General features: G+C 34.3%; 1 protein-coding gene across 3 annotated transcripts; it reads left to right on the forward strand.

The window, feature by feature from the left end:
- The first annotated feature begins 8,884 nt into the window (after nt 1–8,884).
- LOC127132428 (CST complex subunit TEN1) lies at nt 8,885–12,750 on the forward strand. 3 transcript variants are annotated; one of them, XR_007806714.1, is made up of 5 exons: nt 8,906–9,062; nt 9,309–9,439; nt 11,584–11,737; nt 12,177–12,355; nt 12,446–12,750. XR_007806714.1 is itself a non-coding variant. In XM_051061376.1 (4 exons), the coding sequence occupies exons 2-4, from the start codon at nt 9,336–9,338 to the stop codon at nt 12,294–12,296; spliced, it is 378 nt and encodes a 125-aa protein (XP_050917333.1). In that variant the 5' UTR covers nt 8,885–9,062; nt 9,309–9,335; the 3' UTR covers nt 12,297–12,750. The 3 variants fall into 3 exon arrangements, 2 of the variants coding, with proteins under 2 accessions (XP_050917333.1, XP_050917334.1); XM_051061376.1 differs by having other exon boundaries at nt 8,885–9,062; nt 12,177–12,750; XM_051061377.1 differs by having other exon boundaries at nt 8,908–9,052; nt 12,177–12,750.
- The last annotated feature ends 11,820 nt before the right edge of the window (nt 12,751–24,570 follow it).

The following is a 24,570-nucleotide window of genomic DNA, read 5'->3' on the forward strand; positions in this document are numbered from 1 at the left end:
GGTCATTACTTTGAGGGAATTCTTATGTTATTTTCATCTATCAATTATGGTATTATCATTTAAATTATGAGTAGCTAAGATCCTCTAGGTTAGGTTGTGTTATGATGAACCTATTTCAATATTGTTGGATTCTATGTTGATTTGACTTTGTATAAACCTTTTGATCTTTAATGCCACTCAATTGGTTATTATTTTTAATGATTTTTATGTGATATGCTCTTTTAAATTGATTTTGTGCACATATGGAATACTGACCATTAGTCTATGTGTTGGACCTAGGGAAATTGTTGTACTTACGCTGGTTGAATAGGAATAGGAGACCCCGAGTAGTGGCATAAAGAATTAATATTATGTACATCGCCCAACCCTACTTACGTTAGCGGACTAGGGATAGCAAGCTCCTAGTAGTGGTTAGTGAGTTATTTCATGAGGGATCGACTATAACGGTTTTGTTAATTCCCCGTGGAATTATAGTGATAAGATCATTCATAAAGGCATCAAACATCATCAATAGAGAAATAGAGGATTCTAAAACACAATCTGGTCGCTTTCGTAATTCTGTTTAATCTCGTATTTACTTTTCGCATTGAAACTCAGAAATCCCATCTTTTTACTAGTTTTTATACATTGCACACATTTTATCTTGTTAGAAGCAGTCCCTGTGGATTCGATCTATTTATTACTGCAACATTATCGGTACACTTATCGAGAAGTCATCAATAATCTTCTTTCTTGGTGCTTCTTTCTGACTCATTTCTTTTGCCATGTCCTTCTTTAAGAATTTTTCAAATTTCTTGACTAGAGCATCATCTTCATCACTAGTGGATTGAGATTCATCATCTTGCTTACTATCATAGTGTTTGAGTCTAGTCTTTAAGGCAATATTTTTAAAATTCTTTTCTTGATCTTTATGCTTCTCCAATCTTTCAAGTTTTATATCGTGTTCTTGTAATTTACCGAACAATGTCGATGAAGTCATTTTGGAGAGACTCTTCTTTTTTTACATTGCCTTCACCTTCAGTTTCCATGACTTTGTTAAAGATCTAAGGACCTTGAGGTTTAATTCATCATTATTAAACGTCTTATCGAGTTACATTAAGTGGTCCGTCAAGTGTGTGAATCTTTTCTGCAAGTCAATAATTGATTATCTGGGTTGCATCCTGAACATTTCGTATTCTTGAGATAAAATGTTCAATTTTAAACTTTTCACTTCCACGATTCCTTCATGAGTGACTTATAACGTATCACATATCTCTTTTTGCTATTTACAATGAGAGTCACGAAAGAATTCATCCATACCTAGGGTTGATTGAAGAATATTCATTGCCTTCTTATCAAAAATAATTTTCTTTTTATCATCATCATTCCAATAACTTTTGGTCTTCGGTGTACCAACGACATTAACAACACTTGTAGGAATGAAATGACCATTCTCTACAGCATCCCATATTTCTTCTCCTTGTGCTTATATATACTCTTGCATGCAAATTTTCCAAAAGTCATATTCACTGATGAACAAAGGAGGTTTGTTGTTACTACCACCATCTCTAAAAATTGGGTTAGCGGAAGCCATCTTTCTGGATCGAGGAGCAAGTTACCTTAACCTTCTTTGATGTCAATTGTAAGTAAAATAATAAAATCTAAGAGGGGGAGGGGGGGGGGGAATTATATTTTCTGAATTTTTAGAGTTTTTAAGCGACAGTTCCTATGATATTATTTTTCTAGAATTCTTTCAATGAACTTGAGAAGTAAAATGCAGAAAGTAAATAACACAATGATGTATACGAATTCCCCTTATCAACCAGGGATACATATAGTCACCTCACATTTCGTAAGAGATTTTCACTATTATTAGGTCTTTGTACAAGCCTCACACCAAGACTTCTCCTTCAATCTTCTAACAACAACAAAGAAGCAATCAACTTCCTTGATTTTCAACAACACCAACAACTATGGTGGACTTTAAATGACCTCAATTTAAAAAACTTTTCCAACAAATAGAAAGACAACTCTTCCTATTTGCAAACACTTATATAAAGTACAACCACTTTCCTTACAAATAAAATCACCACACATTTGGTGAAAAATATAGCAAACATATAAAATTTATACAGACAATCTTTGTAGCAGACTAGATCAAGTTGAGATTTTACTACTTTTCTGATTTATGAAAACTTAATATTCTCCTTCAATGAACAAATAAAGTTGAAACAAACATTTAAGTGCTCAAGATTTTTCTTTAAAAAATTTCACATACGAATGAAAATTATGCATGAAAATGTTTTTTTTTGTTAAGTATTACATACAATTCAAAAACAGAAATTTATTCACGAATAAGATGATTTTGAATTTAAAAAATCCTTATATTTATAATGAACCAAGTGCCTCTTAGAAAATCAGAAACAATGGTTGGAAAATAGTCATGAAATCATGCAATGATATGGAAAATTTTCATGACCATTTGAGATGATGAGGTATGATAATGGTTCATATTTTTTTTTTCAAAATATACAAATGAAAATTGATTATTGTATCATGACAATCGATTACTCATTCCATAATGTTAAATAATATTGAAAAATACACAGTGACAATCGATTACTTCAGGATGATAATCGATTGTCATGCTCAAAATTTTTAAACTTGACTGGGCAGAGAATTTTCAAAGTTTATGATTAATTCTTGATCACATAAATCTTATAACAACTAAATTGAACGTTGTACCTTGATCTATGATCCAATTCTATTAAAATCCAAAACTTTTATGCAACCTTGATAATTTGATTCCAATCTTTTTATTCTTTGATCTTTCTTTTAAGATAAGCTTTTGTTTTTATCAAAATCAAACTAAGAAGAATGAATATATTTTCTTCACGAGTTGGTGGGATATGTGGGAAATGACTTATCGGTGGGCTTCGACTGGAGATATTTTTGATAATTGTCTCATCATCCTCAAATATTCCAATCAATTATAGGGTCAAAATCCTTTTAGATTTAATAATCACTAGCTTGCTCAGGGTGATTTTGCATAGTTAATATATACTAGTTGGAATAGTTCTAGCTTCTCTAGTTCGAAAGTTTTTATTCTAAAGAAACTTAAATCTCTAATCAAGTCGCGAAAGTTTGGATTAAGAATTTCTCAAATGGATTCTTTGAGAGAGGTGGTGAGTTTTCCTGACTCTAGAATAGACTTCAGTGTTCATCTTTTGTCCTTTCTTAGGATTAAAGTTGTTCAGTGCTTCCAGAGGTCCAAATCTAAACGGTTTAACTAAGGTTATACAAACACTTGTTCTTCCATGCTTGTATAAAAAGTAGGAGCAAACGGATAGAAATCCACTCGGCTAACACAACATTGATGCATATAATATAATAGGAAATATAATATAACATGTATAAATAACTCTAATTATTAATTATATAATTTTTATTTTCAAAATATAAATAATATTTTGTTATTCTCTAACAAATTTCAATTTTATTGTATTGATTTAAACTAATTTGTTTCTATTGATTTGTTACAAATTTTTAAAATGAAATTAAAAAAATTATTTGAAAATTTTGTATAAATTCATATTTATTTCTTTTAAAGAAAAGAATCAAATCAACTCATTCATTTTATAAAACCACTACAAAAAAAAGGGTAAACTATGACAGTTAAAATATGAACATTACGAATGAATAAACCGCCACAATTGTCAAATACGGCCTTTTTGAAAACGCCGCATATTTGGCTGCCGATAAATATAAAATGACGGTTTTCTAGGAAACTCCGTACGCACCGCCATAATTTACATTGGGTAAAATGGCGGTTTTCTTTTCCTATATACAACGGGTTTATATAAGTAAAAAATAGATGTGATAACATATTAACTAAGTATTGCATAATAAACCAAATCAACAGCTACATTATATAATAAAGCACAATCGCTTGGGATCGAAGGGTCCTTGAAAAAAAGAGAAATTCTTTATTATATACTATATACAAGGGGAATACATAATTGAAAAATTAAAATTCAATTAAGTTGTAACACCTTTAAAAGAACAAATATAAGATACAAGCAATCATGCCAAAATTGTGATATTCTCCCACATGGCAGCACTATGATGATGATCATCCCACAGGAACAAGGCCTGTTTAACTTGCTTACCATCTTTCAGCAATGTCCTGGCCTGCAACACACTTTAGGACTCAACACTAGTCCTAACTCAGTAGTAGTCAAAGGTAATGGCAAGTAAGGTGCTAATACAGTTCCATGAAATGCCTTCAACTATGAAACATATATTGATAGTGTAATCAGTCTTCATAGCTACAAAGTGTGCATATTTAGATAATCTATCCACCATAACCATAAACACATTAAATCCAATGGATGTAGGTAATCCTGTGATGAAATCCATAGCTTGTTCTGGAACCGGCAAATGGTTCAATAATCCAGCAGACCACTTAAAAGCTTCTTTCTTCAACAGATCAGTCAAAGGCCTTGCCACATTTGCATATACTTTAATGAATCTCATATAATATCCAATGAGACCAATAAAACCTATCAGCTACTTAATGTTGCTTGGTGTAGGCCACTTTATGACTGCCTTCACTTTTAAGACATCCATACCAACACCTGTTCCAGAGACTTTGTGCCCCAAGTATTCCACCTTCAATAATCCAAAATAACATTTGGATAAACGTGCATAAAGCAGGTGTTTCTTCATTGTCTGTAACACTAACTCAAGATGAATTAAATGAGTATGCCAAGATAGACTATAGACTAAGATATCATAAAAGAACCAGAACAAATTTGCTGAGTTCTTTTTGAAATATTTGATTCATGAGACTCTGAAAAGTAGCTGGGGCGGTTGTAAGACCAAATGGAATTACTAGCCATTCATGGTGACCATGGTTTATTCTAAAGGCTGATGATAACCATCCCTGAGATCAAGCTTGGAAAAGAATTTAGCTCCATATAACTCCTCTAACAACTCATCTACTGTTGACATGGGAAAAGAATCTTTCACTGTAATAGTATTAAGGGCACTATATTCGGTGCAAAAGCGCCATTTACCGTCCTTCTTCTTTACCAAGATAATAGGGGAGGCAAATGAACTATTACTTAGTTGAACAATGCCCTAATCAAGCATTTATTATACCATAATCTCAATTTGTTCCTTTATGTGGATATCTATATGGTGGAATTGCATGATTCTAAGGTCTGCCAGGAGGCAACCCAGTAGGAGTGTGAAAAACCCATCTGTATGTATGCAGTAAGGAAGCCAATTTTGGTTCAATATCAGGAGGTAGCTCTTGTCGCGCTGCAAAAAATACAGAGTTGCTACCGTGTCTTATTTATTTCAAAGGAAAGGAAAAATAGCAATAAAACCCCAAAGAGAATGATCTCCGCAACCAATAGCGAATTCAAAAGTCGGTTATATAAGGGGAGTGTATTAGCACCCCTCACATCCATCGTACTCGATGGAAACCACTATGCTTGTATCAATGCGTATGGATGTTGCTTATCTGAATATTACTTGCTATTGGTGAATATGACGATATAGGAAGAGAATATAAGTTTTAAATAAGTGTATTCGCCAAAGATTCGATCCTTTGTGCCTATGTATCCTCATCATGCAATAAATAAATCAGAGCTCCGTAGTTCTGATCATAAAACGAAGTATTTGTTTGTTTATTTTTAATGAACAACGTTCTACAATCAACTTGCTTGTATGCTCGAGCATGAGAGCTTTAAGTGTTTTTTTGTTTGCGATAAAATGGATGCGCTTGGATCACATTCTAGCAGTTAAACATTACTTATGTGCTCACGCATGGAGGCTTAAGCTTCGTTCACGGTAGAATATAAGTAACATGCCCTTTCTGAAAAGGTTTTGAAAGATGCCCTAAGGCAGAAAATGATTTGATTGGTTGGGGTTGATTTTAGACTTGGAGACAAGCATCTAACCCTTGGCTAAGTACAACCAACAATTTGAATACTTGGGAGTTGAGAGGGCAGTTACATCCTAACCACCCTTTTTCATCCAAAAAAAGTTTAATTTATGAACTGATTTGGAAAATTTAATCATTGGTACTTAGAGGGAGACAAATATCTAACCCTTGCCTAAGTATGCCCAACAATCAGAATACTCGAGAGTTGAGAGGACAGTGGCATCCTAACCACTATTTTTCTCTCTCAGAGTATCGGATTAGACTCATTTTATTGTTAAGATGTTTTGAGGAGGAAGTCAAGTGTCGGGCCACAAGTTAGGTACGATCGACAAACTAAGTACTTGAATGTTGCGTACAAGTACGTACACCCCATTTTCGCATTCCAATTTATTGAGAAAAGATTTTGAAAATGCACTTGACGTCGGATCAAGTGTTTAGAGTTTATAGTGAAAAGAGTGTGTGTGAAGAGATAGAGATGTATTGAGAAGATATGGAAGAATGATATGGATAATGGAGTGAGATACTTGACGTTGGATCAAGCACTCGTGTTTCTATGGAGTAAATTTATTTGGAAAACACTTGACGTTGGATCAAGTGTGATTTTTGTCTTTTGAAAAATTATCTTTTTATCGTTTGATTTTATCTTTTTTAGTTAACATGCATGGAAAGCATTAAAAGAATGTAAACCTTAAGCTATTACACTTTCATGGGATGTGGGACATATGACCCATAATGGGGGAATGTACCAAATAATACAAAAGGTAAGAATGGAAACCATACAAGTTACAACCCAAACACCATGCCTAAAACAATCAAGTGGCATGGTGTCCTCAAACAATACAAGGCAAATGATGATTAATGATCATAATAGGAAAGTATCTTGGATTGAACTTGAAGTCTCAATGGTCATGGTATTCACAAAAGCAAATGAGTTAGTATAGAATCAAGTAAATGAAAACAAGGCATCAAAGTAAACACGTTTAATGGAATTTATCAATTCAAATGAAAATGGATCAATACAGACAATTAATCAAAGACTAATCAGATGATCATGGCAAATGAAATGACATACACAAGACATACATCACACAAATTGAAATGACATTTTCAATTTTCAAAGATGATCACAAACCAATGAATCAATTAAATGGACAATTAAAATGAACATTAAATCTAACAATAAAAAATCAATCTAAATATGGATTAGGAACTCAAATTTGCAAAGGAAAATTGACAATCTAAATCACAATGTGAAATCTAATCTACACATTAACATGAACATCACAATGCAATGACAAATTGAATAGAAATTAACCTAAAGGATAAACATGGTAAAATCAATATATAAACATATTAATCAATCACGAACAAAATGAAAAAAAAAAAGGATTATCAAACCTTAATGGCGAGTGATACTAATCATGGTATGATTAACCAACAATTGAATTAACTTCTGAAAAATCAAAAGATCTAATTAACATGATTAAACCTAAAACAAATTCTAATTAAACTAATCGATTCTAATGATGAACTAAACCTTATTATAAAAAAAAACTATATTAATCCTTAATTATCAAAAATCAAGAATTAGTCTAATTCTATCAATATCACAAAGAAGTCAACACCAAGCTGAATCAATCAAAACAAAACCAAAATTAAAATAAATTAAAAGATTAATAAATGGATTAGTGTATTGGGCTAGGGGTAAGAATCAATGGAAGGAGGTGTATGAAGAAAACAATAATGCTTGGGCCAAAGGCCCAATTTCCAAACCACTCCAAACGGATCCACCATGAACATTGCCAAAGAACCACGCTGAATCTCAAAAACTCAATGCCACGAGAATTCACAAACTCGACAATGTGTTCAAAGTTTCATGCGTATCCCCTTCCAAAACTTCCAATGGATTACTGACCTGCATATCAAGGGAACATTCTCTAGCACAATGAAATAATGCGAAGAAAGAAAAATGGTCGCCCAAACAGCACCCGTATTCGAACCGAAATGGATACGACGAACATAATGGTTAGATTATGTAACTTTTTTACTTTATATTAAAAATAACATTCATTTCATATGATAAGCAGAACAAATACAATAATTAAACAACAACACAAGCAACTACAACAAATAAAATAACACCACAAACAAATACAACACTAAACAACATAACCATGCGATTACAACCATCAAAACAATTTTGTGAAAAGTATAAATCATCATGTGAACGTCTCTGTCAGTTTTAACATCCACCCATAAACGAACTTCTCCATTTTGGTTGAACGTCGTATCAAGCCATTGAATTCTTCTGATCCTTTCACCATCTGCAGTTTCTCTATCTATCCAACGGTTCAAGGTCATATTTAGATGTTCGAACGTATCTATATTCCAAAGTCGAATCTTCATCGGAGGTTGCACTGCTGAAAAAATTAAATCGATATTTCTCTTATGAATATAAGGACACATATATGAATATGAAGACATTTTAAAGAAAATTGGAAGGAGAATGAAAGAAAAGGAAATGAGATAGTAAGAAAATGTGTGAAAAATTATGGGAGGGTGATCTTGTGTATTTATAGATGGAGTGGTGGAGCACTAGCTAGATGCATTAGCACACACATAAAGTGGACTATGCATACGTCATTACATGTGACGCTTATAGATGCATGCGCCCCTCTTAGTGGCACCATGGTTATGCATGCGTCAGTACATGTGGCGCTAGTGAATAATATTTTCATTGGATGCACCTGTCACCTATGTTAGATGTTTTTGGAAAAATGATTATTTTGATAAATATTTGTTACTTTAGAATTTTAATCGAAAAACTTGATCATTTAAAAAAAATCATATTTTTTATTTAATTATATAATCTTTAAAAAATTTAATCAAAAAATTAATAGTAGAATGGATGAAAAATAGTTTAAATTGTTTTTAGTTGATTTCAATAATTTTAATATTAAATTGACAATAGATCCATAAATAATAATTTACCCCTTCGTAAATAAACGTCAAAACTAGAACGCTGAGAGTCCTCTACCTCCACCGCCGTCTGAAGTCACTTTCACCGCCACAAATCCGCCGTGGCAGTCGACGTCAAACTCTCTTCCTTAACAACGTCAGGTTTTCTTCGGTTAGTTATCAACTCATTTTTCGACTTTGTATATGTTGTGTTTTTCCCAAATTGCTAGCAGAATTGGAATTCGTTGAAATTATGAACAAGTACCATTCGTTTGTGTGGGAAATCTATTATTCAAAAAATTTGTGCGGTTGGTTAGGTCAAATTGGGAAAGTTTGAGTAGCATAAGTTACCGTTAACATGAATTCATGTATTATGAAATATGATTGTTTATCTTATGTTTTCTCTGATTGCAAGCAGATTTGGATTTTGAAAAAGTGAAGTTTGATGGCTTCATTGGAAGTAAAATCCGGGGCATTAGTATCGTTACAAGATCTGCGCCCATCGTCTCCGTTTTTCAAGCAAGGAGCATCGCTCAGAATAATTGGAAAGTGAGTGCTCCCATTCTAATTATCATGTATTTGTGAATTTTCTTTTGCCTGAAAATGGAGTTTGTGAAATTATGTTGAATGTACATGTCTTTGTGTTTTCTTTGCTACCGATGACGATGAATGTGTGATGTAAGGTGTGTCTGGTGTACGACGCTGACACATGAGTTGAAATGAGGGTAAATACTAAATACCCTCTTAAAATCCTTCAAAGTCTGAGTTTATCATACTTCTAGTGACAAAAGGTTAGGTTGTTAATCTCAGATAGTGGGGTGTAGCGCCGAATCCCCAAAATGCTATAGCAGATAGCGGGATGACCGCCATTATGAAGACTGAAAAACAATTTCTAACTATATACATAAATACTTAAAAATAGAAATTGCAACAACATACATATTAAAGTTTCAACAGGAGACATAAATTAGTTTCCATCAAAATTAAATTATAAAAGTATTTAAAATGATTAAACCAAGTTCTAAATGTGAACAGAATGAAAGTTTTAAATCACATCTGCTTTTGTCTCATCTTCACTTCTAAGTTCCACAACATTAATATTATTTTCTTCATCACTTGATTCAAACTCTTGTTCTTCCACAAAAATCACAAACAATTGTTTTCTTGCTTTGGTCTTTATAAGAGTTCCACTACCAACCAGTATCAAGGTTGCCTCCAATAGGTTTAAGATAACCTTTGTTGTTTGAGGTTGGTATTACACTTGCGGAGGCAGAGGATGATGATGCCTTGATTGTTATTAAAAGAGAAAAGAGCAAGGCAAACAAAACAGAAGGGCGGAAAATGGGGAAGAAACAAATGAAGATGGCGGCAAACGGCGAAGAACAATTGAGAATGGCGAAGAAGAGTGGAAAACAGGAAGGCAGTAGTGAACAGAAAAAGCAATGGAACTGAAGAAGCAAACACATGGGGTTTAATGTCAGGTAAAAAAGGGCGGGAAAGGCCAATAAACTCTTAAAAGATATTTGGGTTAACAAATTTGTCCCTAATTGAGAATAACAGCCATCAAACTGCTATAGTTCTGCTAAGAAGTCGCTATGACAGCTTTTATCAATAGCGTTTTGCGGCCGCTATGACAGCTTTTGTCAATAGCATTTTGCTTGCCAATAGCATAGTGGTGAGGGGCCGTGCCGCCATGCTACGCCACTATAGCACGCTATTGACAACACGTGGATACCGGTACTCTAGTCTCTCTAGTAGTATTTATAATGTGTTTGTAAGGAACAAATATTGGCATCTATGGCATGATGGTGGCAATTTGAATACGGTTTACTATCAGTCTTTCATATAGGAACTTTGTATATCTCAGATCTTAATCTTAGAGGTTCCAAAGTTACTAAAGAACTGGAGAGAAGTTTCGATGCAAGAAACATATGTTCTCTACCAGAATATAATTTTCCTGCAAATTCTTTTTGATTGTATGTAGTTCTCCTTTAATTTTCTTTTAGTCTGTTTCCATTCTTAGCAATATTATATAACACATCTACAATCTACAATAAAATGCATTCCAGTCATTATCCAGACCTTGTAGAGGGTTTTATTTAACTCATTAATTAAAACCTCTGTATTAGTTTTCAGCAATTAATCCTGAACACAAGATGTTTATTGCAATTCACATTAAGTTCTGTTGAGTTATTTTATGTATTGTACTAACTATTGTGTGAGAGTGCTTCATCTCCGCATTCATAGATTCAATTAAGACCTCTTGTTAGTTTTCTGGCTGACTTTAGTCAATATTTAGTCCTTTACTAATATATATGGCACCAAACTGCATGTGATACTGCATCAATTTGAGAACTATCTTCAACTAAAACTATAAGGATCCAAATTGAATTCGGCAAAACTAGGAGACTTGGGAATAATTAACCGCAGAAGATATTTACCAGCAATTGAAATGTTCCATGCAGATTGTAGTGGGATCTTATGTTATGTTTAATTATCTATATCCGTTCCATCGAGCACAAGCCGTTGTATGATATTTGAGTGTTATATCTTATCATCTATATCCGTTTTGCACAAGTCGCTGTATGGCTGCACCTGGCAGACAATGTTGCTGTATTATGTCTCTTTTAATGTTGCTGTTGTGAATGGTGATGGTGAAGTATCATTGAATAACTTGTGTTAAACCTTTACAGGTTACACGGGTACTCTTTAGAGACAGGCCTAGCAACAGTTATAGATGGTAATGACATTCTAAAAGTCAATACTGAGCATTTGAGGGACCTTAGGTTTCAAGTTGGCTCTGTCTACCAATTCATCGGTGAACTCCATATCCAACCTGATAACGAGGTACATGCTTGTTAAGGTTCCGTTAAAGCCTTAGTATACCAAATTTTCTCTTGCAAACACATTAAGATACAAGATACTCTTTCGTCTCTCAATATAAGATTTTCTTGAAAGTTTATTTTATAAGACCATTTTTAAAATTTTAAAAGCATTAATTATTTATTTACTAACACACGATTAATTAGTCAACATCTTTTTCTACAACCAACAATACATACTATGTTGGAAACATGAACTAATTCTCTCTTTTTGAGGGCAAATTGGTAAAAGAAAATCAATTTAAAACAAATTTAACACTACTATCATCTTTCTTAATTCCGGTGATTTAGTTCACAGGGTTCTATATTTAATGATAGATACACCTACATCCGGTGCATGCATAAAGGTGTGATTCATGTGAATGAGAAGATAATTGAGCGTTGTGTTATTTGTTCCTTGTCAGGGAGTTTTGCAGGCACGTGTTGGTAGAAACGTCAACGGGATTGATCTCAACCTTTATCATCAGTCCTTGCAGCTTTTGAGACAGTTTCAAGCCAATCATTTGAATAATCCAGCAACTTAACTTTGCAGGATTGTTTTTGTAAACAAGGCATGATCATATTTTCCATCAAAATATAAAAGGTGGAAGGTTGCTGTTGCTCCCTTAATGAAATGAAGTGAATCACATTATTTCAACATGAATTCTAATATGCTTTTAACCGTCTCTTTCAGTATGGTGGTGCATCAACATTATTTCAACATCTTTTAACCGTCTCTTTCATATGATTAACATATTTCCTTTTATTTGGGAAGCTATTGTTGACTTGGTGGGTTCCCTGATTTATGTCATAGCTGTAGTGGTTGAAAAGGTACATAACAACAACTACTAAACATACAAAGTTTTTCTTTCTCACATTATTGTCTACCTCTCATTCAGAAATATGGAGGTAGAGTTATAATTATTGTTGACAAGCAATGAATTATGTTTTTGACAATGCATTTCAAGCCTGTAATGATGGAATATTTGTTGGTTTTCATGTCCCACGCATTACTCCACATACTTATTTGATTTTGATCTTCTTTAAGCATGCTATGGACAATTTGTATATAAATTCTTGGTGCTAGTGGAGTAGTATAAATACTCCACTCTAAACATAAAACTAAAATAAATTTGTTGGTCATAGAATCATTTGTATTGTTCTTTAATGGATTTCATGGGAAGTTTGGGCAAGAGAGGGACCATTATTCTGGCTTTGGTGTTAGAACGTATTTGGTGTGAAAATAGTGAGTTCGAAAATACATTTCTGGATTCAAAATTTCTTAGGGTGTTTTTCCACCATTTAAGGTGGGATAAACAATTCCTATTTTCTTATTGTTGCAGGAAACGTTCCATTGATATTGTTATGGTATGGGATTAAACATAAAACACAAATATATCATGAATCTTTCACTAAGAAAGCCGAACACTTAAAAGTACACAACCTTCTCCAATGGAGTAGCCCAAAACTCCAACCCAATGGACCAGGATGTCATAGTCCAATATTCTACCCAAGTTCATCCCGCGTACCAAGATGCCATAGTACAATATTCTACCCAAGTTCATCCCTGCCAATCATTGTGTTTATTACTTAGGCAACTAAAAGGACTGGCCTGCAATATGGAGCATGTTCAACCTAAGTGTCACCCTATCTTATAATCAATTTCGAAAACAAATTCATACTTATTCATTAACCTAAATGTCACCCTATCACAATCAATTTCAAAAACAAATTCATACTTATCCCTTAGAGATCACCTTGGTGGAAATAGTAAGTGCATAAACCGTGAGCACTATACTAAGAATATCACCCCTTATGTATGATGACACAGTCAATTAGTTTGCTTGCTATCCGAGGACAATGCCTTACTTTGACATAATGCCTTTAGAAGATACAACCCCTTATTGGAAGAAGGGAAATACACGAAGTTGATGCAAAATTGAAAATTCACACCACTACATCACAACCACCAATATGAAGACTACATCACCTACTTAGGTGATCATTCCATCATTCCATCAAGTTCATATAGGCACAGTTGTGAATATAATTTTTTGTGTCAAAACATTATTTCGATAGAGTCTGTTGTTGTCGAAATGTTTTGTGTGTTGAAATATATAGTCGTTGAAAATGTCGAAGAAGTGTATCTTTAACCGAATTTAAGACTTAGATTTATTTGTTTGTTTTAGTTGAGTTAGTTAAGTTAGTTGAAGACTGTTCGGTGTGCAAGTAATTTCAACCTATAAATAGGGAGGTACCTATCATTGTTTATAGTGTAGTTGCATAAAGAAAAGATTGATTAAACTTCAGTTTAAAGGCAGAGAGAAATTATGCAGAAATATTCTTTTTCTTCTTCCCCTTTTTTTTCCAAACCCTAATTTCTCTTTTCTTTTCCAATTGATTTTTTTCTTTTCTTCTTCAATGATCATCGTGCACCAGAATCGTCTTGCAACCAAAGTTGGTTGATTCAATTGAGTGAAGAACGAAGAACAAAAGGAATAATCAATAAGAAAGATTGAATCTTGTTTATCAAGATTTATTCGGAATTCTCTATAGATTTAATGAAATTTGACGTCAGGAGTTTGGCGAAATTCTAACATCTGGTATCTAGAGCATTGACGGTGTGATTCTTGGAAAGCATGGCGCAATGAATCATCTGAATGGGCATTTTTCGACGAGTCTCTCAATTCTGAAGAATCAGAATTACAAGAATTGGTGCAAGCAGATGAAGGTTGTTTTATGCTATCAAGATCTTTGGGATCTTGTGAAGAAGGGAGTAATGTCACTTGCAGAAAACACGACGGATTAACAAAAGGCTCCACACAAAGAATTGAAGAAGAAAGATTATAAAGATCTCTTTATAATTCACCAATATGTTGATCCAGACAATTTCGAAAAGGTCAGTGATGTAGAATCAGTGAAAAAAAGCATGAGAAATCTTGGAGCAATCGTTTGGAGACGCTGAGAATGTGAAAGAGGTGATGTTACAAACTCATAAAAGAACGTATGAATTGCTTCAGATGGAAGAAAGTGAAAGCATAACTGATTTTTTCACTAGAGTTACAAAACTAGTGAATCAAATCAAGATATATGGAGAATCGTTGACATCAAGATCAGTTGCCGCAAAGATCTTGAGGTCATTGACTCCAAAGTTCGACCACGTGTTAGTAGCCATAGAAGAGTCAAAAGATTTGTTAACATTGACGAAGGAAGAGCTTCAATGGACATTTGAATCTCATGGGTAAAGAATGACTGAAAGAGCTGCAAGCAAGTCGAAGAGTGATGTGGCTTTGCATGTACAATCAATAAAAGAAAAGAAAGGCAAAGGATAATGGTTCGACAACAAAGGTAGAGGAGGCTATAACAATTCAACTGGTAAAGGGAACTAACAAGAAGGAAGTTCATCGAATCAAAGAAGACCATCATACTAAAGCAACAACATAGGCGGTGTTGCAAGTAGAAGAAGAGGTAGTGGACGAAAACCTGCCAAAAGTCACATTCAATATTTTAATTGTCAGAAGCATGGTCACTACTCTAGTGATTGTCCTGAAAAGCATAAGAATCAAGAAAATGATGCAAATCTGGCAAAGCATGAAAAAAAAAGATGTTGTTGATGGTCACAACAAAAAATGAAGAAAGATTCAAGGACCATTGGTACTTGGGCTCAGGATGCTCATCACACATGACTGGTAGGAAAAATTGATTTGTCAGCATAAAACCCACGATGAAGAACATGGTGAAATTTGAAAATGACAATACTCTTGCAGCTGAAGGTATTGGTAATGTTCTGATTATGAGGAAAGATGGCAAAAGGTCTGTAGTTTCCAATGTACTACCAGGCATGAAAATTAATTTTCTCAGCATAAGGCATTTGGTCGAGAAGAATTATAAAGTGTTGATTAAAGACAAGATGATGAGAGTTCTCGACTTAGGTGGAAGGTTAATCTTGAAGGCTCCCATGTCTCAAAATAGAACCTTCAGAATTGAACTTAATGTGATGGAGCATAAATTCCTTACAACTGCAGCTAATAGGGATGAATGGATATGACACAATAGACTTGACACTGTCAACTCCAAAGACATCATAGATCTTAAAATAAGAAATATGGTTTCTAGATTATCAAAAATCAACATTCCAAATGAAGCGTGTGAGGAATGTGTTCAAGTAAAGCAGCACAAGAACAACTTCAGCAAGGATGCAGGAAGCAAGTCGAAGGCAAATCTTGAAATCATATACTCTGATGTATGTGGTCTTATCCAAGTTGATTCAATTGGAGGTAACATATATTTTGTTACATTCATAGATGATTTCATTCGAAAACTGTGGACTTACCTGATCAAGAAGAAACGTGAAGTGATTGAGGTATTTGCCAAGTTTAAATATATGGTCGAAAGACAAAATGGTCGAAAGCTCAAGATTCTGAGGACTAATGGTGGTGAGGAACATGTGTCGAAAGACTTCGATGTGTTATGTGAGAAAGTATGGATTGCGCATGGGATGGTGCCACCATACACTCCACAACAAAATGGAATTGCTGAAAGCAAGAAAAGAACCATCATGAATATAGTGATAAGTATGTTGAAAGGAATTCATCTACCTAGAGAATTATAGGGAGAAGCTGTGTCGACTGTAACATACATCTTGAACAGATGTCCGACGAAAAGGCTAGAAGGAATCACGACAGAAGAATGTTGGTCCGATGTCAAGCCTAGCTTAAGTCATATGAATGTATTTGGATTTATAGCACATAGACATGTGCCTGGTTAGTTTAGAAGAAAACTTAATGACAAGTTGAGTCAAATAATCCTAATAGGATATCATTCGACTGGAGGATACTAGTTGTTCGACTCAAAGAAAAGTAAATAGTGATCAACAGGGACGTGATCATAGATGAGCTTAAGGTATGGGATTAAATTGAAAATTTAAAGAAGGATTCAATGAGAATATTATGTGAAGAACCAGCAATTGAATTCGAAATAGAAGTTCGATAAGAAGAAGTCAAAGGTTAAGTAAGCACACAAAAACCTCAAAGAATAAGACACATGCCTGCAAGGTTGCAAGAATGTGTGATTATATATGATGATGTGGTTGATGATGAAGGTGAGCTGGTACATTGTGCTTTCTATGAAGATGTTGAACCATTCAATGCAGCCAAGGCATTGAAAGATTCAAAGTGGATGAAAGTTTATGTTGCACAATCATTTGGCTTTGTGAAACAAGGAGAAGAAAACAAAGTATACAAGCTGCATAAAGCTTTATATGAACTTAAGCAAGCTCCAAGATCTTGGAATAAGAAGATATATAGCCTTCTAAGGGAGATGGAGTTTGTGAAGTGCAAGACTGAACATGTAGTATATGTAAGAAGAAACAATAATGAATTGCTTATACTATGTCTCTATGTCGATGACTTTTTGATAAGATGTAGCTGCAAGAAAGAGATCGAAGACTTCAAAGGTGATCTTAGCAGGGAATTCGAAATGTATGATATGGGCGACATTTCATAATTCCTTGGCATTGTGTTCTACAAGAGTAGTAGAGGTTGATGATGCATTAAAGAAGATATGCAAGCCAAATACTCAAGAGATTTCAGATGGAAGACTATAACTCGACTTTGACACATGCTGAATCAAGACTGCAACTGTCGAAAGACTCAGAAGAAGACGATGTCGACCCAACACAGTACAAAATACTTATTGGGTCATTAAGATACCTTTGTCACACAAGGCCTAATCTAGCATATAGTGTAGGTATGATGAGTAGATTTATGCAAAAGTCAAAGGTATCACATCTAGCACCGACAAAAAGGATACTAATGTATCTTAAAGGAACTCTTGAGTGTGGAATTTTGTTTCCTGAAACTGATGAAGGAAAAGAATGAAAACTAGTGTGTTACACTGGCTTAAGTTGGTGTAGTGATGTTGAGGATAGAAAATTCATTGTTGGCTATGTGTTTATGCTAGGTGGTGCACCAATTGCTTGAAACTCAAAAAAAGAACTAGTAGTAGCACTATCGTCGTATGAAGCAGAATACATAATTGCTTCTTTCTGTGCATGTCAAGCAACATGGATGGTCAATTTGGTCGAAGAAATTACAACGAATAATCATGGAGAAATTACCATGAAGATCGACAACATGTCTGCTATCAATCTGACAAAGAATCTGATAGCACATGGAAGAAGTAAACACATTGAAATGAGGTTCCATTATTTTAGAGAGCAAGTAGCAAATGGGAAGCTGAACTTGGAACATTGCAGAACTGAGAATCAGATTGCAGACATCATGACGAAAGATGTGCAGGCCGAAGTGTTCACAAAACTAAGAACAATGGGGAATGTAGATATCTTAGACACAATGAATTAGGTGGTGTGTTGTGAATATAATTCTGTGTCAAAGCATCATTTTGATAGAGTCTGTTGCCGTCCAAATGCTCTGTGTGTCGAAATGTATAGCTATCAAAATGTCGAAGAAGTGTATCTTCGACATAATTTAAGATTTAGCTTTATTTGTTTGTTTTAGCTGAGTTAGTTAGGTCAGTTAGAGATTTTTTGGTGTGCAAACAATTTCATCCTATAAATAGGGAGATACCTTATCATTGTTTGTAGTGCAGTTGCATAGAGAAAATATTGATTAAACTTCAGTTTGAAGGCAGAGAGAAACTCTGCATAAATATTCCTCTTCTTCCCTTTTTCTCCCAAAACCCTAATTTTTATTTTCTTCCCCAATTCATTTTTTTCTTTTATTCTTCAATAATCATCATGCAGTAGAATCGTCTTGCAACCCAAGTTGTTTAATTCACTTGAGTGAAGAGTGAAGAACAAGAGTAGTTATCAATCAAAAAGATTGACTCTTGTTCATCAAGATTGATTAGGAATTCTCCATAGGTTTGGTGAAATTCCACGTCAAGAATTTGGCAAAATTTCCAACAAGAACATTGATTAGTGTATTTTAATACACCATATTTTACTTTGTGCTAAGGGATTTTTATGACTTGTTCATTTTATTTTATTACTTTTAGTGTGTTTCCTAAGTTTAGCTTATTTATGCTTTTATTTTAATTTAATTAATTATTTTTTTAATAAGAGGTAATATGGCATCTTCTTACTGTGCATGTCATAACTTGAGCTACGAGATGCGGTTTGACGCATTCTAATATGCATTCGAAAGCTGATAAGATAATATACAAGTTTCACGTTGAAGTCAAAATCTAATTCGGAGTGCAGAAGGGTAGAATAATTCGTTGTATCTACAAATTTAATAAAATAATTAGTGTTGGGCAAATTTTTATATTTTTCAGGTCGGATGCTATTATGGTCTGATTTCTCTTTTATTTTATTTAAATAAATTTTGCAGCCTTAGGGCATTCATTCAGTTTTCACAAAATAAATTAGATGACAACAATTCCTATGGAGAGCTAATTTCTAAAGGTTGGTCTGTTGTATTCGAATTCCACAACTTTGAGGTTATTATAATCCACCATGCAATTTCACTTCCTTTTCAATTTATGTCTATGAATCTCATTTTATTAATTCAACTTCTTATAGAATATAATTTATTCATTTCTATTTATGTATATTCCTTACCGTAATTGCGATAGCGTAGCCTTTTCATTATTCCACACTATCTTTAACCGTATGCTTAATTAGGCAAATATGAACGTAAATTATATAGTTTCAATCGCGTTTGTTATTGATGTTATCGATGAAAATTTGGAAACCAAATCAGTAGATCAACTCGTTAATTTTATTCGTAATCATTTTCTGTTAATCATACTCTTAACCATAAATTCCTTGTTTTTCTATTTTTATTTATTTATTTTATGTTTTCATATTTTCCAAAAAATTCGATTTTTTTTTGTAGAGTCTTATTTTTATTTTATTTGATTTTTAGTGTTATTTCCAGATTCTATTTTATTTTATTTTAGTCGTTTTTCATTTTTTTTCAATTGTTTTTCTCATTAGGGGCATTGTTGGTATTTTTCCTAATTGTTGCATTGATGACTTATGATGCATGACTACTAGTGATTTTGATTATGTGTTCTCTCATAATTTGTTTGATTATGATTTTGAGTTTGATTATTATAATATAGTTGAAAAAAGAACTTTAAGAGAACTTGTTGCACCAAATGTGAATTATAATGTACTAGTACTTTGTATTGAGTATCTTGAAGTTGTTGCTGTAAGAACAAAAATTGTGATACAACAGATTTCTTGATTTTGATGATAACAAAGGATGAAACCAAAAATGGCACCCTAACGAAAAGTTTCTAAGTGTGCAGGACTCTGATGACATCATCAGATAGAGTACCAGATCAGAAGTATATTATCAAATGATCAGAAGCTCTGAAGAAGAAACAAGTTCAAGAAAGTCAAACTCTGAACTAAACAACAAGTATCAGAAGCATCTTAACAGGAAGTAAGTCCTAGAACCTCTGACTCTGAACGACGCTTTCTAAAGAATCTATTTAGATCAACATCAGAAGCAAGGTTCTCCAGAAACACAAATACTCTGATTATGGATTTGCTAATCATGAAAGAGTAACGTTGAAGACAAGTAAAGATTTTCAAATGGATTTCCTAATTGAGAAAGAGACGTTAATCTCCAATCTCAATAAAGAAAATACTACTTGTGGTAAGTAGTCATTTCAAGAAGAAAAAGTCATCCTGCATTAGCTAATTATGTGATGGCGTAACTTCATCTCAATATCCACCAGTTTCAACTACCACTTCAACTGATCTATATAAAGGATTGAAAATCAATTTTCAGTAACATACATATACGAGGAAAAATCATACTGAAACATCAACAAGAAAAACACTCTTGCTCTCTCTTTTTCACGAAGCTTTTGCTTATTACGTGAAAAACTCTTGTTCTTAATTTTGTAATACTTGCTTTCTTAGAAGCACTCTAGTTTACATAAATCCTTCTTCTATTGTTTGTTGATTTCCTCAAGTGACTCTGTGTAGTCTGTATACTTGAGAGGGCTAAGAGATTTTGTATCTTAGACGTTGTTTGTAATCTTTCAAGATTAGTGGATTAAGTCCTTGTTGAAGGCGAAATCACCTTGGCCGGGTGGACTGGAGTAGCTTTGTGTTATAAGCGAACCAGTATAAAATCCTTGTGTGGTTTTCATTTTGAAAAGCGCTTATTTTTCAAAACAATTCAAACCCCCCCTTTCTTGTTTTTCTCACCTTCAATTGGTATCAGAGCTCCGGCTCTGTTATTGATTTTCTAATCAAACACTTAACCGTGTAGAGAGATCCAGTTCGAGAAAAACAATGGCCCACTCAAATGAAAGAGATTCTTACAATGCCAAGCCTCCTGTTTTTGATGGAGAGAAATTTGATTACTGGAAAGACAGAATCAAAAGTTTCTTTCTGGGTTATGATGCTGACCTATGGGACATTGTCACAGATGGATACAAACCTCCAGTCTTAAATGGAGCTGAAGTTCCCAGAAGTAAGATGTCAGAAGATCAGAAACGTATTTTCAAAAATCACCACAAGGCCAGAACAATACTTCTAAATGCTATATCATACAATGAATATGAAAAGATCACCAACAGAGAGACTGCCAAAGATATACTTGACTCTCTGAAGATGACCCATGAAGGAAACTCCCAAGTCAAGGAGACGAAGGCTCTGGCACTTATCCAGAAATATGAAGCCTTCAAAATGGAAGACGACGAAGCTATAGAGGCTATGTTTTCTAGATTTCAAACTCTTATTGCAGGTCTTAAAGTGTTAGACAAAGGATACACGACTGCAGATCATGTTAAGAAGATAGTCAGAAGTCTGCCAAAGAAATGGAGACCTATGGTTACTGCTCTAAAGCTGTCAAAGGATCTGAACAATATCAGCCTTGAAGAACTTGTTAGTTCTCTCAGAAGCCATGAGATAGAACTAGAGGAGGATGAGCCTCAGAAAAGGAACAAGTCCGTAGCGCTTAAGTCCAGATCTGAAAGACGGAAGCCTGACAGAACCAAAGCTCTCCAGGCAGAAGCTGAAGATACTGACGATTCTGAACCAGAAGACTCTGATGATGAAGAAGAGTTGTCCCTACTAACCAGAAGAGTCAAGCAACTCTGGAAAAAGAGGAACAACAACTTCAGAAGACCAAGACCCAGAGGGGATCGATCAGAGTCAACTTCAAAAGGTAAAGCTAACAAAGATATTACCTGTTATGAATGTAAAGAAACAGGTCATTACAGAAATGAATGCCCCAAGTTGAAGAAGGACAACCCCAGAAAAGAAAGCTTCAAGAAAAACACCTTCAGGACAAAGAAAGGACTGATGGCTACCTGGGATGACAGTGAATCTGGATCATCAGAATCTGACTCTGATGAACAGGCCAACGTAGCACTTATGGCTACCACATCCAGCAGCTCAGACGAAGAATCTGAAGAGGTATTTTCTGAACTTTCTCGATCTGACTTAGAATCATGTTTGTCAGAAACTCTTACATCTTATCAGAAATTAAAACAAAAGTTTAAAAATATTAAAGGCTGTCTTAAAGCAAAATTTGAAGAGTGTAGTGAACTTGAGATAACAATTCTATCACAAGAAGATACAATCAAATCTTTAATGTTAGAAAGAGATGAAGCAAAACAAAAAGCTCAGAATTAGAAGAAACGTTATCTCAAGCACCACAAACTTCAAATAAAATTATTTATAAGTATGAAGAAGCCTTTCAAGAATTTCTGAAGAATGGGATAGATAGGAGTATTATAGCATCCATGATTTATGGAGTAAGTCAGAACAATAAAAGGGAATTGGGTATGATCCTAATGAAGATAAAACTTCTGCAAGTGATAAAATTAAATCTCCTTTTTCATATCACTACACACACACACAAGAACACAAATTTAAAAATGCTAGAAGACCCAAAGTTGTAAGAAACTCTGGGAAAACTAATCTAAAAGGACCCAAGAGATTCTGGGTACCGAAAGATAAGATTATCTATGTTGCAGATATCCTATGCAGCAAAGTTCAGACACCAGTCATGGTACCTGGACTCTGGATGCTCGCGACACATGACGGGAAGAAAGTCTATGTTCCAAAGTCTGGAACTTAAAGACGCTGGATTTGTAGGCTTCGGAGGAGATCAGAAAGGAAGGATCAGAGGCTCCGGAACTATTGGTAATGGTACTCTTCCCTCTATATTTGATGTTCTTTATGTAGAAGGATTAATGCATAACTTGTTATCCATAAGTCAATTAAGTGATAACGGTTATGATGTAATCTTCAATCAAAAAACATGTAAAGCCATTAATCAGAACGATGGCTCTGTCCTTTTCACAGGCAAGAGGAAAAACAACATTTACAAAATAAATCTTTCTGATTTAAAAGATCAAAATGTTAAATGTCTAATGTCAGTTCACGAAGAGCAATGGGTATGGCATAAACGCTTGGGCCACATTAGCATGAGGAAACTTTCTCAGCTAACTAAACTCGAGTTAGTCAGAGGCCTACCTAAACTGAAGTTTTCTTCAGATGCTCTGTGTGAAGCTTGTCAGAAAGGAAAATTTTCAAAAACATCTTTTAAAAAGAAAAATGTTGTTTCTACCTCTAAGCCTCTGGAACTTCTTCACATTGACTTATTTGGTCCTGTGAAAACAGCATCAGTTAATGGAAAGAAGTATGGACTAGTCATTGTTGATGATTACAGTCGCTGGACATGGGTAAAATTCCTAAAGCACAAGAGTGAGTCTCACTCTGTATTCACCAGTTTCTGTTCCAAAGTGCAAAAAGAATTTGACTCCAAAATTGTTAGAGTCAGAAGTGATCATGGTGGAGAATTTGAAAATAAAGATTTTGAAGAATTATTTGATTCTAATGGAATATCCCATGATTTCTCCTGCCCTAGAACTCCACAACAAAATGGAGTTGTAGAGAGGAAGAATAGGACACTCCAAGAAATGGCCAGAACCATGATCAATGAAACTAATGTAGCAAAGCACTTTTGGGCAGAAGCTGTAAATACAGCATGTTACATTCAGAATAGAATCTCTATAAGACCTATTCTAGAAAAGACTCCCTATGAACTGTGTAAAGGAAGAAAACCCAACATCTCATATTTTCATCCTTTTGGATGCTCTTGTTTTATATTAAATACTAAAGAACATCTGAACAAGTTTGATTCCAAAGCACAGAAAGGTATTATGTTAGGATACTCAGAACGCTCTAAAGGCTATAGAGTATACAACACAGAAACCAAAATTGTGGAGGAATCAATTCATGTCAGATTTGATGATAAGCTTGACCCGGAAAAGTCAAAGCTAGTTTAAAAGTTTGCAGATTTGGAAATCACTCTTGTAGAATCTGAGAAAACTCCAGAAGCAACTGTCACTCAAGACTCTGAAGAAATTAAATCTCCAGAAATTCCAAGGAAAGTTAAAAGTCGTATTAACGTATCTGAAGATTTGATTTTGGGAAACAAAGATGAACCTGTTAGAACCAGATCTACCTTCAAAACTTCTGAAGATATTCCTCTGGGACTAGTGTCTCTGATTGAGCCTACGTCCTGTGATGAAGCTCTTCAAGATAACGATTGGGTGGCAGCTATGCAAGAAGAATTAGATCAATTCTCAAAGAATGATGTCTGGGATCTCGTTCCTAAACCAAGAGGCACTCATGTCATTGGAACCAGATGAGTTTTCAGAAACAAGCTGAACGAGAAAGGAGAAGTTGTCAGAAACAAAGCACGACTGGTAGCTCAAGGTTATAGTCAACAAGAAGGTATTGATTATAATGAAACTTTTGCTCCAGTCGCGAGGTTAGAATCTATTCGTCTTCTTGTATCTTTTGCTATTAATCATTCT

The sequence above is a fragment of the Lathyrus oleraceus genome, chromosome 3 (assembly GCF_024323335.1).
Source record: "Lathyrus oleraceus cultivar Zhongwan6 chromosome 3, CAAS_Psat_ZW6_1.0, whole genome shotgun sequence".
NCBI lineage: Eukaryota > Viridiplantae > Streptophyta > Magnoliopsida > Fabales > Fabaceae > Lathyrus > Lathyrus oleraceus.